We start from the raw sequence: 16,920 nt of genomic DNA, 5'->3' as shown, positions 1-16,920 counted from the left end.
CAAACTACATTCTTTATAAAGTCACAGAGAAAGTATCTAGAACTTCCAAAAGTAGAATGTTACAAGCAACATTCTTAACAACGTGATAAAACTAGAAATTAATTTTTTAAAAGCTCTTCCACATGGAAATGTTTCTAAAAAGAAAAAGTAAATTTCTGCCTCACTGGTTTGGTTAAGTGGATTGAGCATCATCCCATGGATGAGAGATCCTGGTTCGATTACCGGTCAGGGAACATACCCAGGTTGCGGACTCGAGCACCAGTGCGGGGTGTGCAGGAAGCAGCTAATCAATGTTACTCTCTCACATTGATGTTTCTATCTCTCCCTTCCTCTCTCTCTAAAAACAAAATTCATTAAAAACATATTTAAAGAAAAAATAAACTTCTGTTAAATAATTATTGAATGAAAGGGATCTACAAACCAAAATTACAGATTTGCTAAAAGTTAATGACTAAAGCAGCAATATTATTAAAATCCACAGGATGTACTTAAAACAGTAATGAGAGAACATTTCATAGCTATAATGTCCATAAATAGGAAAAAATTAAAATAAGTGTATAAATTTTGCAACTCAAAAACTTGAGAAAAAGAACCAAGCAAACCCCAGAGAGAATGATTTGGGTGTCAAGTGGCTGAGCCCTCAAGGATCTTGATGCATTCCTCAAATACTTTTAATGCAGTAAGAAACAAGCAGGACCCTTCTCCCCTGACCCCTGCCCCTGGCATGGTTTGTCTTGAAACTTTGGCCCTTGGTGGGACTCTGCCTGTTTAAAGGGCTTCATTTCTGTATGATAGTTCATACCATCCTGGGTAAGAGTGACAGAGTTATGAACTGGGGGCACTAGGTGGGTGAGCATTGTGTCCCATCATCACTTGGCTCTCTGCATATGCCTGCAGCCCATCTGTCTGTCCATTCATCTGTCAAGACAGCCAGCCTCTCTCTGGCTATCAAGAGCCTGCTGTGTGCCCCAAGCCCCATGGGTAACCAGAAGAGAACAGAACCAGGTCAGAGGCTAGGTGTCAGCCAGGCCCCGGAGAGCCTCCATTTCTTCAACTGTGAGTCGGGGTGCCATGAGGTTGGGGGAGACTCCTCCACTTCCTGCCCTGCATCCTTGTCCTAACCTGGCATCTTCCCTTCCTGAAACAGGCCGCCCCCTCCTAAACCCAGTGCTTCCTCCACACCAGCTCTGTAGAAAGTGCATCAGCTGTGCTTCTCACTTCCCTACCTCCTGCCGCCTCCAGCTCCCAGGGAGCAGGCTTCTTTGTCTCTGGTGTCTTAGTGTTCCAGCTGTGCCCCAGGGGAGACCAGTCAGCCTGTGTAATATTCACGCCTTCTCATGCTCACCCATCATGTGTCTGAATGTCAGCGTCTTCTCCCAGCCCCACACTACCCTGACCCCATGGGGAGAAGGGGGCATAATTTTTCTGTAAACAGTCTGTCTGAGGGTCATTATTTTCAGCTCTGCCAGAACAGTCTATGACACAATGACAACTCAGCTGTGTTCTTTAGTTAGCCAAAAGCAGACGCAGACCCATATGTAAGCAGACATGGCTGTATGCCAACAAAACCTTATTCGTGGACACTGAAAGCTGAATTTCATATCATTTACATATATCATAAAATATTCTTTTTTATTTATTTTTCTAGCATTTAAAAATAAATGTCAAAACCATTCTTAGCTCACAGCCCATAAAGAAACAAGTAGCTGGCCGTCATTCATCAACCCCCATGGAAGTCAACATCCAAGACAGCCTCGGCCCCACATCAGGAGCGCATCCTCCACACAGCCACATCCGTTTGTGTACAAACCATCTGTGGCTGCTTCACCCTACAACAGCAGAGCTGAGCTGTTGCAACAGAGCCCAAATATTTATTACTTGGCCCTTCACAGAACAAGTTTGCTGGCCCCTGATTCACAAAGTCATTTCATCCTCAGCCCTGGGAGGCAGGAGTTTTCTCCCTAATTTTATGTGAGAGGAATCTGAAACCAGTCCCAATTAACACAACTGACAGTAGTAGCCTTATACCTCCAACCCTCCCATGAAGGCCAGGGGTTATTTCCCAGCATTTCCACCCAGGAAAGCCCCAGCCCTGACTCTATGTCCCTGGGCTGTTTGCTCAGCAGACAAGGTGGAACAGCCCCTCCAGGCTCCTTGTATCATGGGCCACCTGGGTGGGGACACTGCCCACACAGCCCCTTGCCCCACGCAGGCCTGGCACAGCCATGGGACGCCTCTCAGGCCTCCTTCTGCAGGGTCTGACAATTGTCCATGTCTTCAGATGAGCACCACCTATCAGTGGGCTTGAGCCAAGCACTTTATTTTTTTTTTAATTTTATTTTTGTTACAGATGTTTCTCCTTTTTTACCCCATTGACACCCTCTTCCCCATCCCCCCTGCCCCGTCCCCAGCTTTGTTGTCCATGTTCATTGGTTATGCATACATGCATATAAGTTCTATGGTTTACCTCTTCCCACCCCCCACCACCCCCTCTTCTGAGGGTTGTCAGTCTGTCTTCCATGTTTCTGGGTCTACCCTATTCTTCAGCCTGTTATATTCATTATATTCCCTATATAAGTGAGATCATGTGGTATTCGTCTTTTTCTGCTTGGCTTGTTTCACTTAGGATAATACTTTCCAGGTCCCTCCATGTAGTCTCAAAGAATAAGAGATCTTTCTTTCTTACAGCTACATAGTACTCCATTGTGTATATGTACCACAGCTTTTTTATCCATTCGTCTACTGATGGACACTTGGGCTGTTTCCAGATCTTAGCTATTGTAAATAGTGCTGCTGTGAACATGGGGGTATATATATTCTTTCTGATTGGTGTTGCAGACTTCTTAGGGTATATTCCTAGAAGTGGGATCATTGGGTCAAATGGAAGTTCAATTTTTAATTTTTTGAGGTAACACCATATTGTTTTCCATAGTGGCTGCACCAGTCTGCATTCCCACCAGCAGTGTACTAGAGTCCCCTTTTCTCCACACCCTCGCCAACATTTGTTTGATGATTTGTTGATGGCGGCCATTCTGACAGGTGTGAGGTGATACCTCAATGTAGTTTTAATTTGCATCTCTCTGATGATTAGTGATGTTGAGCATTTCGTCGTATGTCTCTTGGCCATTTGTATGTCCTGTTTGGAGAGGTGTCTATTCAGCTCCTCTGCCCATTTATTAATTGGGTTCTTTGTCTTCCTTTTGTTGAGTTGTATGAGTACTCTATATATTTTGGAAATTAACCCCTTATCTGATGTATCATTGGCAATTATGCTCTCCCATACAGTGGGTTGCTTTTCCATTTTTCCATTTTGATAGTTGTTTCTTTTGCTGTGCAGAGGTTTTTAGTTTGATGTAGTCCCATGTGTTCATTTTTTCCTTTGTTTCTGTTGCCTTAGGTGATGTATCAGTGAAAATTCTGCTGCACATGATGTTCGAAATTTTGTTGCCTACATTTTCTTCTAGAATTTTTATGGATTCACGGGTCATATTTAAGTCTTTTATCCATTTTGAGTTTATTTTTGTGTATGGTGTAAGTTGATGGTCTAGTTTCATGTTTTTGCATGTAGCTGTCCAATTTTCCCAACACCATTTAGTAAAGAGGCTGTCTTTACTCCACTGTATGCTCTTGCCTCCTTTGTCAAATATTAATTGAGCATGTTGCCTTGGGTTCATTTCTGGGTTCTCTATTCTGTTCCACTGGTCTATATGCCTGTTCTTTGCCAGTCTGTTTTGATTACAGTCGCTTTGTATAACCTGATATCTGGTATTGTGATCCCACCTACTTTGTCCTTTTTTTTTTTTTTTTTCAAAATTGCTGTGGCTATTCAGGGTCTTTTTTGGTTCCATATGAACTTTTGAAGTATTTGTTCTTGTTCTGTGAAATATGTCATTGGTATTTTGGGCCAAGCACTCTTTAGGAAGGTACTCAGGAACGTGGAGAACCCTTGGGAGAAGAAGAGTAACTTGAGTTCTGAGCAGTGGGGTCACCATGCCAGCACCAGCTTCCAGTTGCTGTCGAGTGTCTCATTCTCTTCCCCACCTAGCTAGAATGAGAGACCAGGAAGCAGGAGATGATCTCTCTTTGTCAACCCCATCTTTGTGCTCCACTGTGGCCTAATATTTGCCAGTGTTCTTTTACCAGTGCCAGCCACTACCAGTCACTCCTGCAATTTGATGCCTGGCCCTGACCAGGCACAAGAGATCTTGAAGTCTCCTCCATTGCTCGTGGTCTGAGGGGAAACAGAGGCTTCACCCAAAGGTGAAATTGCAGAGGCAGGGGTAGCATCAAGGCCACAGGAGGTGGCAGGCGACCGAGTAGGTTGAGGGGGCTCCCAATCTTGGCCAAAGTGGACCTACAGGCATCCCTGTCAGAGCCTCTCAGGGAAGGTGGACTCTCTGAGGCTAGAATGGTGCCTGGCACACAGCAGCTGATCAATAAATTGTTATGAAGTGAATGAATGAATGAGACCAAATGTGAACCATAAACATTTGGGAAGTGAGGTCCCTGTGGCTAGAAGATCAGGAAAACAGAGAAGGCCAACCCCACCTAGACTAAGCCACAAGGAACAACCTGGAACTTTCCTCTGAGAAAGAATGAATGTAGGTAAATCTGGAGGTGATGAAGTTATTCCAGGTCTGGCCATCTTAGCCTGGCTGGAAGGACAACCACCCTACATGGCAAGGCTGGGGAACTTCTCTCCAGGGGATCTTAACCCAGGGCTCACCTGTCGACATGGGAGATGGGCGAGTATGATTGCCTTTTAAGCCCATTCCACAGGGCTTTGGGTTCTGACATCTGAAAGCAAAATGCTGTTTGCTTAATGTTATCTGTTTCAAGACTTGTTCAGTTTTTATGTCGGATGTGCCAGAGGCCAGGTGTGACTCAGAGGAATCAGGCCAGGGTGGGCAGGCTCCCTGAAAAGTGTCTAGCCAGTTTGCCTGATTGCAGGCACTGAGAATGGGTCTGAAGAAGGAGCCCGAGCTTTGGGGACTGAGAGCCCGACAGGCAGGGCGTGGGCTGGGAGTAACATCAACCACTTGCTTTCAGACTTCAGGGAGGTTGGCTGACATCTGCACCTCAGTTTCCTCATCTAAAATGGGAATGGCACGTCTCTCTGTTTCTTAGAGTGCAAGCAACAAGAAGAGTGGGAAACCCACAGCTAGCCTGATGTGGGGCAGGTACATGCCACAGTCATTGTATGATATTATCAGCATTCTTTTTTTTTTTTTTTAATTGAATTTATTGGGGGTGACATTAGTTAATATGAGTATACAGGTTCCAGGTATTCAGTTCTACAATACATCATCTGTACATCACCACCATTCTTCATAAAATATTTGCCATGCATTCCAACCGAGAGAAGAGCCATCCTGTTTACATAGAAGATGTACCTTCTAGAAATTTCTGGCTAAGTGGGATGCTCAACCCTTAATGTCTCCAATTCTAAAAACTTTTTTGACTCAAAAGAACCTCAAAGACAAGGGCAGTTGGAAGATGACCAGACATCCTCTGACCCATTCTCGGCCTCCCTGGCAGGGTGGGGGCCACCTTGCAGGCACACAGCGCCCCCCTGGGCCCAAGCCTGGTCTGCCCCATCAGAGGAAGGTGGGTGCAGCTTCTTTGTTAGTTTTACTAGAAATACTAGAAACCATGACTGGGGGCAGGATTGAATATAGGGTCATTTTGTTATGTCTTTTCTTCTGTTGGGTAAACTTTTAGTGTAGTTCTATATATCTTTTCCAAAGTGTACACTTATATTAGAAATGTGTATTTTACATTATAAAAGGGGGGAACATATTTCTAAGAAAGTAGAGACCTTTCCTGCAAAACCCAGGGCTATAGGTTTTCTGGCCTGGTGGGCAGATGGCATAAACATGTGGCCTCCCCAGACCCAAGGCCAGATTACATCACATCATTGCTGGCACCCAGTTCCTGCTTCTTTCCTCCTGTTCACCCCCAGTCTGACATGATCCACCATGCACACCAGCCGCCCTTGTACATGGAGGGCCTGCAAGTGCTCCTGGCCAGCCCCGGGAGCAGCTACACAATAGCTCTCCTCGAAGTGAGCACCAGGCCAGTGTTTCCTCCTCCTCTGATGTTTAATAGCGCCAACCGGATATTTTTAGATTGACTTTGAAAAGTCACTGTGTGCCGAGACCACATACCAGACATGTGAGGTCACCAGACCCCTCACTGGTAATTGCAGAACCAGAGAGCAAGTGGGCCCCACATCTCCAAGACATTCCCTCTTGTCCCCAGGATGCCGGGCCTTGCTGTTTCCTTATAAAGCACCATGATGATTTGTCCCAAGTTCAGAAAGGACCACTGTGGCACCTCAGGGTGCAAATGTGCGTTTCTAGGTAGCTTCTGTAGCACGCTGTGGACCTGGGTGCTGCCAGGATCCCGGCACAGAGGCCTGTTGCTCCAGGAGGGAGCCCACATGGGGCTGGGCATCGCTTCGCCATCTGCTTGTAGTTAGGACAGGCAGGGCTTTGCAGTCTCATCCACGGGAGTTGGTTTTAGCACAGAGCAGACCTGTTCTCAGCTCAGACCCCACCCACAGGCTCTGGTAAGCGTGGAATGGAATATGGCTCCACTGTCTGCATTTCCAGGAGCAGTACCTTGAGGGCCCACGGGCTTTGCCCCAAACAACAAACACAGTTCTAAGGCTGAACTTAGGGGAAACTGGAGATTAAACCCAGAAAGACAGTTTTCTTCCCACAGGGGCCCTCTGTACCTACAGTGTATATGGGGGCCCTCATAACAGGAGGAAGAGTCCAGCAAGGCTCACACTGCCTGGCCCCCATCTGTATATAACAGTGTTGCTCAGCCTGGGTGATTCAGCCATCTCTGGGGACACTTTTGGTTGTCCCACATCCACTGATAATCTGGCAGGTAGAGACCTGGGACACTGCTCAACATCCTACAGTGCCCAGGCTAAGATCTCTGCGCTGGGTTCCAGACACTTGGGAGAGAAAGGCAGACCCAGGGCTGATGCACAGCCCTGGCCAACAACTTGGTCATATGTGTCAGGACCTGGTGACAAAACCCAGTGTTTAGTCCCACCAGACTTTTTCGAACCTGGAAGGTGATGAGTCCTGAGGAAGCATTTGTAAGAAGAGGAGGGTTGGGTTCTGTGGCTGCTGTCATCTCAGGCTGGGTGCACTTCTGCAAGGCCACGTGGAGACCCCACAAAGCACCTGATGTCCCCACCCTGAGTACCCCCCTTTGTAGTATGAGGCCAGGTCACCTCTCTGGGGCCTCCTTTTCATTATCACTTCTACTTGAAGACTTGGCTATTGGTTCAGGTTTACAGGGATGTCTGTTCTCCAGGTCTGGAGCCCCTGATGCAGTGGGGCAGGAAATCACTCATCCTGTGACCCCATCAGCCAGAAGCATGACTTGCACATGGGCCCAGGATGGGCTTTAATCCTGCTCTCAAGCTCTGCTGAATGGAGCCATTCTCCAAGGCAGTGTCCTGGGCCTTCCCACAGATGCTTTTATTGTTTATTTGTTAATCCTCACCTGAGGGTATTATTCCATTATTATTTTTATTTTTTTAGAGTGGAAGGGAGGGAAGGGGAGAGAGAAAGAGTAACATCAATGTGAGAGAGAGGCATCAATTGGCTGCCACCGTCACGACCCTGACTGGGACCAGAAATCAAACCTGTGACCCTTTGGTCTGAGGGCCAATGCTCTAACTGCTGAGCCAAACTGGCCAGGGCCCACGGTTGCTTTTCTATGGGATTTCTGCCTTCAGGCTCCCCCATCAGGGCCTATGATCAGTGATCCATCTGCATCCATCCCTGCGGAATTAGGCCTTCAAGAAAATCTAGTCTCCTCTCTGTATCAGCAGGTCTCTCTGTTCCTGACTGTCCTGTGAGCCTGACTTCCCTGCAAGCCTGGCTGCCTCTCCTCACCCTGCCCTTGACCACCCTATCCCACCAGCAGACCTTAGCAGTGGCCTTGCCACCTTCTCCCTGCTGCCCTTGCCCACAGTCAGCCTTCCTACACAGCTTAGTCTCCTCAAACAGGAATATTGTCAGCCTGACACCCTTCTTCTTGCCACCAAGCTTCCATTTGACCTTGGGGCATTATCCATCTCTGTCACCCCTTCCCCAGCCCCACCACCCCCACTTCTGCCAGCTTCCCTCTCCCTGAAATTTTCTCTGCCCTATGCATCATACCCTCTCCCTGTCTGTTCACCCCTCAGGGGCAGTGGGTACCATATGGGAGGGGGGCAATCTGGGAACCTGGGCAGGGGACACACAGTGTTCACACTTGTAATCTGGGTGGGAGGACCCCACCAGATTACAGGCCCATGCACTGTGCATACTTTCCTCTTCATATTGGGAATGCAGCCCTGATTAATGCCACAACGTGGGTGAACTCCAAAAACATACTGAATGAAAGCAACCAGACACAAAAGATCACATAGTGTATGCCCCCACTGATGTGAAGTGTCCAGAACTGGCAAATCCATAGAGACAGAAAGCAGATTAGTGGTTGCCAGGGCCTAGGGGGAGAAGGAATGGGGAGTGACTCCTAATGCGGACAGGGTCTCCATTTGGAGTGATGGAAATGTTCTGGAAATAGGTAGAGGTGATGGTTATACAACATTCTGTATGTACTAAATGCCACTGAATTCTTCACTTTAAAATGGTTAGTTTTATGCTACATCAATTTTATCCCAATTAAAAAAAGAATAATTTGCTGCAACCTGCTTGTCACCTCACAGAATTGCAGGATCCCTCCAGGTGGAACCTGTCCCCACATCTGCTCCCTCACTCTAGTCTGGTGCCCTCCTGAAGTCCAGAGCTCATATCATCCCAGGGCCTGGCAAATTCCTTCTGGAAGGAGCCAGATAATAAATATTTTTGGCAATGCAGGCCAGATGGTCTCTATCTCAGCCACTCAGCCTTCACAGCTCAGAAGCAGCCATGGACAATCCATTAATGAACAGGCCTGACTATGCCAGGAAAACCTCATTTATGGACACTGAGACGTGAATAGAATTTTCATGTGTCAGGAAAGACTACTCTTTGTTGTTGTTTTTTTTAAAAAGCCATTTACAAATGTAAAAACCACTCTTGGCTTGTAGGCAGTACAAACACATGCAGCAGACTGGATTTGGCCCACGGGCCCGTGTATGCTATAAGAACAATTATGACTGGGAAAGAATTCCAGTGATTGGCATTTTTAATGTCCAACACTTAAAACTTGAGCCCCTCCCATAACCCGAACATAGAGATAAAGAATGAGTACACTGGAGCACGCCTGGACTACACACCTTTGTGTTCTCCAGCTGTCACCTGGGCCGCTGAGTGACTTCTAACACGCAGGTGTCCACAATGCCCAGAGGAAGCTCTGAGGCTCCAAGCTGAGGCTTGTAGTAATTTCATCTTCACCATGTGAAAACTTTTGTTTTCCTCGCAGGCTTTTGGGAATGCCAAAACAGCCCACAACAACAATTCCAGCCGATTTGGAAAATTCATCCAGGTCAACTACCTGGAAAGTGGCATCGTGAGAGGGTGAGTTGGCAGCCACCTGCACTGTGCACTCCAGCCTTAATCTGGGAACCTGGGCATCCTGCAGGGGTCAACCAGCCCAAGAGCTACATTTGTGAATTGTACAAGGAAGCCAGTGGGATTATAAGTCCTTGATGTGAAGATCTGAGCACTGGGTCAAGGTGGGAAGTGTAGAAGGGGGAGGAGTGGCACCTTAGTAATTGACTCTGCCTTTCCTAGGTCATTAAGTGTGGGTTTGGACACCAATGGAGTTAAATATAATGAGCTGGAGGTGATAGTATGGTGGGGTTTGCCAAGACAGACCAACCTGTTTCCTGGTATTGAGGGGGCTTCTAATTTGGTCGATCTGGGATGCCACAGGAGGAGTTGATGTCAACTGTGGTACTTGCCAAATGTGTCTCTTTAGCCGGAAGGATATATGATCCTGGGTAGCAAGGTAAGGTGGTAGTCCAGGGACGGGGTGGATGGATGGATGCATGGATATAGACAGACAGACAGATGGCTGAATGGAAGAATGGATGGATGGATGGATGGTGGGTGGGTGGATGGATGGTAACGGAATTGTGAAGTTGGTTGCCTGGTGGAAGTTAAAACAAACAAACATTTTATGCCAGAAATATGAGTTTCTTAGGTCGAGACACAGTTACTTTAACTAAATGTAACAATGAAATCGTGTTTATTTGTAGCCTGGGCACTGTTTATATCTATGAAACTATGGCAGCTTTGTGCAGTGAATTAATGTAATAGGGAATGATATATTTTATTATAGTTTTTAAGGTATAGCATCATTTCCGAATTCAGTTCTGTAGGATTTTTTCTTTTTCTTTTTTAAATAGGTATAATTTTTTTTCTTTATTGATTAGAGATAGAGGAAGGGCGAGGGAGGGAAAGAAATATTGATGAGAGAGAACATCAGTTGGCTGTCTCCTACATGCCTCCCACAGGGGATCGGGCCCACAACCTGGGCATGTGCCCTTACCAGGAATCAAACTGGAGACCTCTTGGTACATGGGCCGATGCTCAACCACTGATCCACACCAGCCGGGCAGGATTTTTTTCTTTAAAAATGTATATTCTGTGTAGTTTCAATTGTTAGAAAAATCTAATTACGATTTAATACTGTGTAGTGTTTTGGGGTTGTTTTTACATGCAAAGGTTTTATGACCAATAAAACTATTTCAAAGTAAAAGAAAAAAGGCATTTCAGCACGATTCATTGCCTGGAATCCTCCACATCACAGTCTGTGGTGAATGCAATTTGTAAAGGTTTCAGGTGATGCTCTGAGCAGGGCAAGAAGCCTGGGATATTAGAGCAACAGGCTTCTGGAGGCCAAAAGAAGGCGCCAGCATTTCAGGAGAGAGGTCCTTGAATGTGATGGAGACTAGGTTGTGATTCCAAACTATCTAGGTTCTCCTGTTCATCTAAACCTGACTGGTGATTATTCTAATCATCAGTTCGTATTCAAAATGTGAATAGGAATTTTTATTTGCTAATCCGTCAGCCTCTGGCTTCTTTCCTTTTTCCTGCTGTCCAAGCTCTGACAGGCAGTGGTGTGGATGAGAGACACTCAATAAATGGTCTACTTGAGTTCCTCAGTCCTCGGTGGTGCTCGGAAGCTGGTGATTCTCAGCTCCCCTCTCAGGCCATCCACAGTTTCCTCCCCAAGCACTGCTGGACTCCAGGTTGGCACCTCCATGGGCACCACCACTCACCCACAGGGTATATCCCCTGATTAATCAGAGACTCCTGGAGCCACCCACTTGTCCCCCAGTCCTTGCCTTTTCTCCACAAAGACCCTCACTCCTTACTTAAAAATTTTTCCTTCCACATATGCCCAGAGTATCTGAGCAGACAACAGAAATGTACTAATTCTGCAGCTCCAGGAGCTCTCCTGGGGGAGCATAAATGCCTAGAAGCTGCCTCATGTCTTCCTGGGTCTCCTAGGCCTCAGGCCAGACGCCAGAGCCTTTGCTCCCAGTGTGTACTGCTTCCCTTCTCCCCCCAGCTCTCTCCTTCTTCACATCAGCTCCATTTGGTGTCCCGTGGTTGCTGTAACAAAGTACCACAAACCCAGTGGCTTAAACCAACAGGAATTTCTTCTCTCGTGGTTCCGGAGGCCAGAAGTCTGAAATCAAGGTGTTGGCAGGGCCTTGCCTCCATAGACTCTAGGACAGTGGTTCTCAACCTGTAGGGTGTGACCCTTTTTGGGGTCGAACGACCGTTTCACAAGGGTCGCCTAAGACCATCAGAAAACACATATTTCCGATGGCAATTCATAACAGTAGCAAAATTACAGTTATGAAGTAGCAACAAAAATAATTTTATGGTGGGGGTCACCACAACATGAGGAGCTGTATTAAAGGGTCACAGCATTAGGAAGGTTGAGAACCACTGCTCTAGGAGAAGATCCTTTCTGCCTCTTCCAGCTTCTGGTGTCCCCAGGCGTCCTTGGCTTGTGCCTGCATTTTCACTCAGCCTTCCCCTCTGTGTCTCCTCTTCTATCTTTTAGGACGTTTGTCATTGAATTTAGTACCTATGTAGATAATCCTGGATAATCTTATCTTGAGATAGTTCAGTTGATTATACAAAGACAATTTCTAAATAAGATTCCAGACACAGGGTCTAAGTGTATACACATATCTTCTAGAGGCCACCATTGGACAGTATACCAGCAAGGGTTGGCCATCAGCCAAATAATCCAGCCACTGCCGGTATCCATCATGCTTAGGGCCAGTGGCCCTTAGTAGCTAGATTTCATAGACTAGCTTTTGAGAGTCATATTTGTGGCCTTGAATTCAGGAAAGGAAGTCCTCTCTTGGCCCACAGCCACGGCCTGCCCACACACCAAGGAGGGAGATGCACTTCCTGTTCAAGGAGCAGCTGCAGCCAGCTCTCAAGGATCAGTCCCAGATCCTATTCTGCTTTGGGGCAGGTGATACTTCTTGATACCATTTCCTGCTGAGGCCAAGGGTCAGGGACAGTCCACACCTTCCCTCAGTTCTCCAATTTGTAAGACCTAGCCTTCCTGTGGGTTCAAGGGCTCAGTGCTGGGGGATCCCTCGCCCCCTACTTACTGCCCTAGGGGCCTGGACCTCCAAGATGATCAGAAAAGGAAAGAGGCTGTTGTCAGTGAAATCACAGCTCCATGTTGGTGAGAGGTTGCCATTCTCCTCCATATGCTGACAGCCCAGAAAATCAGCCACAGGCTGAAATTCCAATACTCGTCTTGATTCTAGAACCAGATGCAGCCTTCATTGCCAGAAAAAACAAACTACTGCTAATTAGCCAGGGGCAGAAATAGAAGAAAACGAGGGTTTGAAAGAAGGGAAAACACAGGCCAAACCCTTGGAAACCCACTTGTGCATGCGTGTGTCCTGTACAAGGCTGCAGACACACGACTCCATCCTGGAGAGACAGGCAGGCTGCATCCAGCAAGTCATGGACCGGGGCCTGACCCTTTCACCCCTCAGCACAGCTGCCTCTCCTGTAAAATAGGGTGGGCTCAGATGATGTTGGCCTGCACACCCTCCCAGCTCCCATACTTGGTGATAGTGGGTCCCATGAGAGATAGGCCCCTCTGGCTCCAGTGGGTGTGAAGGGAGCAGGGCCCATGCCAGGCTCAGGTCCCTGGTGGGCCACCCTCTGTGGGGTCCCCAGCAGTGTGTGGCCTCTCCAATTTTAGTACCTCATTTGTTAACAGGAAGCATAGTGCCCACCTCAGAGGGTTGGGAGGATTCAGGGTGTTAAATCCTGTGAAACAGTGCCTGGAACATTTGCCATCACTATCAGTGTTGATAGTGTGGCTACAGAAGGGCCTGGTTCCTGCTCCATGTCCATCAGATGTCCATCAACTGATGAATGGATAAACAAAATGTGTTATGTCCACATGTATAGAATATTATTCAGCCATAAGAAGGAATGAAGTTCTGACACATACACAATGTGGCTCAACCTCAGAATCACTGGGCTGAGTGAAAAGAAGTCGGACACAGTATACATGTTGAATATTTCTATTTCTTTAAAATTCTAGAAAATCCAAACTAGTCTAAAGTGGGGCTGATCAGTGGCTGCTTGGGGGTGGGGGGTGGGGGAGGAATAATACAGGAGCCAAGGAAACTTTTCCAGGTGTTGTATGTGTTCACTATCGTGGTGGGGTTCATGGGTGTTTGCATGTATCACAGCTCATCAAATCACACACTTTACGTTTATTGTACATCAGTAAATCTTAGTAAAGCTGTTTAAAAATTGATATGGGCTTAGCCTGGTGGCTCAGTTGGCTGGAGCATCGACCCATGCACCAAAAGGTTGGAGGTTCGATTCCTGGTCAGGGCATATACCTAAGTTGCAGGCACGTACAGGAGACCTTGATCAATGTTTCTTTCACATTGATGTTTCTTTCTTGAGCTCTCTTCCCCTCCTTTCTCTTAAAAAAAAGAAAAATCAATAACATATATCCTTGGGCAAAGATTAAAAATAAATAAATAGTCCTGGCCGGTTTGGCTCTGCAGTTAGAGCGTCGGCCTGTGATCTAGAGAGACCCTTGTTTGGTTCCCGCTAAGGGCACATACCTCGGTTGCAGTTTGTCCCCGACCCTGGTTGGGTCGTGTAGGAGGCAGCCACTTGATGTGTTCCTTTCACATTGATGTTTCTCTCTCTCTTTCTGCTTCTCTCTCCCTCCCACTCCATCTGAACAAAAAAATGGAAAAATGTCCTCGGGTGAGGATAAATAAATAAATAAATAAATAAATAAAAATAAGATATGGGTTATAAAAGGACCCAGTCAAAACTTATCACATTGTATACTTTATGTACAGTTTATTCAATAAAGTAAAAAGAATAGAAAAATTTGTTATCATCTTATTTAGATTATCAATTGGAGAAACATTTAATTGCTGGGGAGATTATGGGAGCAGGGAGTGACCTTCCTATAACATTCAGGATGACATGGGTGCAATCACTCCAGTTCCTGCCTCCTCAAAGAGAGGTCCCACGTGATGCCACTGGGCTCCTATACATCTGGTCTGGGGAGCGGAAGTAGCCAGCCCATATTTTTTATTTTTATAGATGGTAGTCATAGGGCACGGCAACCTTATGGTAACTATATTTGGGATATTTAGGTTGATTGTATTTACGACATTTTGGGTGGTATTTATGGGTGAGTATATTTGTGACATTTAGGGTGATGGCATTTACAGCATTCAGGGTGATTATTTTATATTTATGGTGATTATATCTATAAACCCGTATATGTTTTGTGTTTAAGGAAGTTAATGCTTAGCTGGTTTTATCATGGGCAACAAATTACTCTAGTTCTTTAAGGAAACAATATTAAATGGAGTGTTTTACTCTTTTTTTCCCTTTAATGACAGAGCTGTTGTTGAAAAATACCTGCTTGAAAAGTCTCGCCTGGTCTCTCAGGAGAAGGATGAGAGGTAGGAAATCTCCTCCATGAGCATCTGCATCTGCCTTCCCTACAGAGGAGAGAAGCAGACATCCTGAGATCAGGGACTCTCCCAGGAGACCATGGCACAACTTCCCAGGGAGCAAGACCTGCTGTGTGGCCCCAAGTTCTGTGCTCATACCTCCAAAGTCACTTTTTGTGCCTCTCTGGGGCTTTTACCCATGTGGTTAGATTAGAGGCATCTCTGAACAACCAGTGAAGGACCTATACCTACCCATCCCCCACCCACCCTCAAGAAATCTCACTGTAGAAGCTCATGTTTTGGGAGCTTTTTAAAGACATACTAAGAATCAACTTATTTTCTTAAATTGGTAAAAAATTGAGATGCTTTTTCTTCCCTAGTGTGGTCTCCAAAGCAATATTAGTAGTGGTTTGAAGAGTAACTGTTGCTTGGCCTCCAAAAATGACTGTTTTTCCCTAATTTTGACCTGCAGAAACTACCATGTGTTTTATTATTTGTTACTTGGCGTCAGCGAGGAAGAGCGACAAGAATTTCAGCTCAAACAGCCTGAAGATTATTTCTACCTCAACCAGGTAAACACCAAGCTCTAGCCACAAACACCGCCTCTGTTCCCCGTGGGCTGTTTATGCTCTGCCAAGAGGTCAGAGGCCGTCTGCCTTGGCCCTCTCTGGCCCCCAAACTGGCTCCAAGGAGGCCCAGAGGAGGCAGCATAAAGGAGTCCATTCATTCCTCATGTCCTGGGCCCTGCCCCATCAGTTCCAGCCAAAATCATTCCCACACGTCACCCTCTCTGACCCAAAAATACCCAGTGTCGCTGACTGTTTTTTAGCATAACTTGAAGATCGAAGATGGAGAAGACCTAAAGCATGACTTCGAAAGACTCAAGCAGGCCATGGAGATGGTGGGCTTCCTCCCCGCTACCAAGAAACAGTAAGTGGGCTGACCAGCTGTTCTGCCATCTCCTCCATGGGCACTTTCAGATCTGACTGACGCCCCATTAGGAGCTGCACTAAGGAAGATAGCCCAATGACAAGCACATGGAAAGGGACTCTTATCATTAGTCATTTGGAAATGCCAATTAAAACCACAGGGACTTGCCCTGGCCAGTTTGGCTCAGCAGTTAGAGCATTGACCCATGGACCAGAGAGTCCTGGGTTCGGTTCCCGCTAAGGGCACATACCTCGGTTGCAGTTGTCCCCGGCCCTGGTTGGGGTCATGTGGGTGGCAACCAGTCGATGTGTCTCTCTCACATCAATGTTTCTCTCTCTCTCTCTTCCTCCCTGCCCTCCTCCCACTCTATCTGAAGATAAATGCAAAAATGTCTTCGGATGAGGATAAAAAATAAAAAGTAAATAAATAAAACTATAGGGACTTTTCCCAACAGCGTTAACACACTTAACACTATGGAACAGTACACTTAAAAATGGTTACGATGGCCCCGGCCCATTTGGCTCAGAGTGTCTGTCCAAGAACCAAGGACTCGGGTTCAATTTTAGTCAAGGGCACATACCTTGGTTGCGGTTCAGTCCACAGCCTTGGTTGCGGTTCAGTCCACAGCCCTGATCGGCGTTATGTGGGAGGCAACCAATAGATGTGTCTTTCTCACATCAATGTGGCGCGCGCGCTCTCTCTCTCTCTCTCTCTCTCTCTCTCTCTCTCTCTCTCCCCCCCTCCTACTCTATCTGAAGTTAAATGGAAAAATATCCACAGGTGAAGATTTTTTTTAAAAATGATTAAGATGGTAGCTTTTATATGATGTGTATTTTACACCATTAAAAATGTTTTTAATTTTTGAAAACTACACAGGTCAGTCTACACACCTGCCAATATATCCAGCAGCAACACCCTCACACTTTGGAAAACCATTTGGCTATTTTCTACTACAGATTTGTGTACACAACGAAACATACATTTGCTCACCCAGAGACATGCACACAGATGCACACAACAGCCTCCTTTGTAACAGC

At 46.4% G+C, this 16,920-nt stretch overlaps 1 protein-coding gene across 5 annotated transcripts in view; it reads left to right on the top strand.

The window, feature by feature from the left end:
• The window catches only part of MYO9B (myosin IXB), an 88,134-nt gene that overhangs the window by 31,987 nt on the left and 39,227 nt on the right, over window positions 1-16,920 (top strand). For all 5 annotated transcript variants that reach the window (XM_036241972.1, XM_036241971.1, XM_036241969.1 and 2 more), the window contains exons 3-6: window positions 9,439-9,533; window positions 14,900-14,962; window positions 15,426-15,525; window positions 15,783-15,883. In XM_036241972.1, coding sequence (XP_036097865.1) covers window positions 9,439-9,533; window positions 14,900-14,962; window positions 15,426-15,525; window positions 15,783-15,883 — 359 coding nt within the window. The remainder of the gene's footprint in view (window positions 1-9,438; window positions 9,534-14,899; window positions 14,963-15,425; window positions 15,526-15,782; window positions 15,884-16,920) is intronic.

This window comes from Molossus molossus, unplaced genomic scaffold (genome assembly GCF_014108415.1).
Source record: "Molossus molossus isolate mMolMol1 unplaced genomic scaffold, mMolMol1.p scaffold_m16_p_4, whole genome shotgun sequence".
In the NCBI taxonomy this organism is placed as follows: Eukaryota; Metazoa; Chordata; class Mammalia; order Chiroptera; family Molossidae; genus Molossus; species Molossus molossus.
This window is presented reverse-complemented; position numbering and strand designations above follow the sequence as displayed.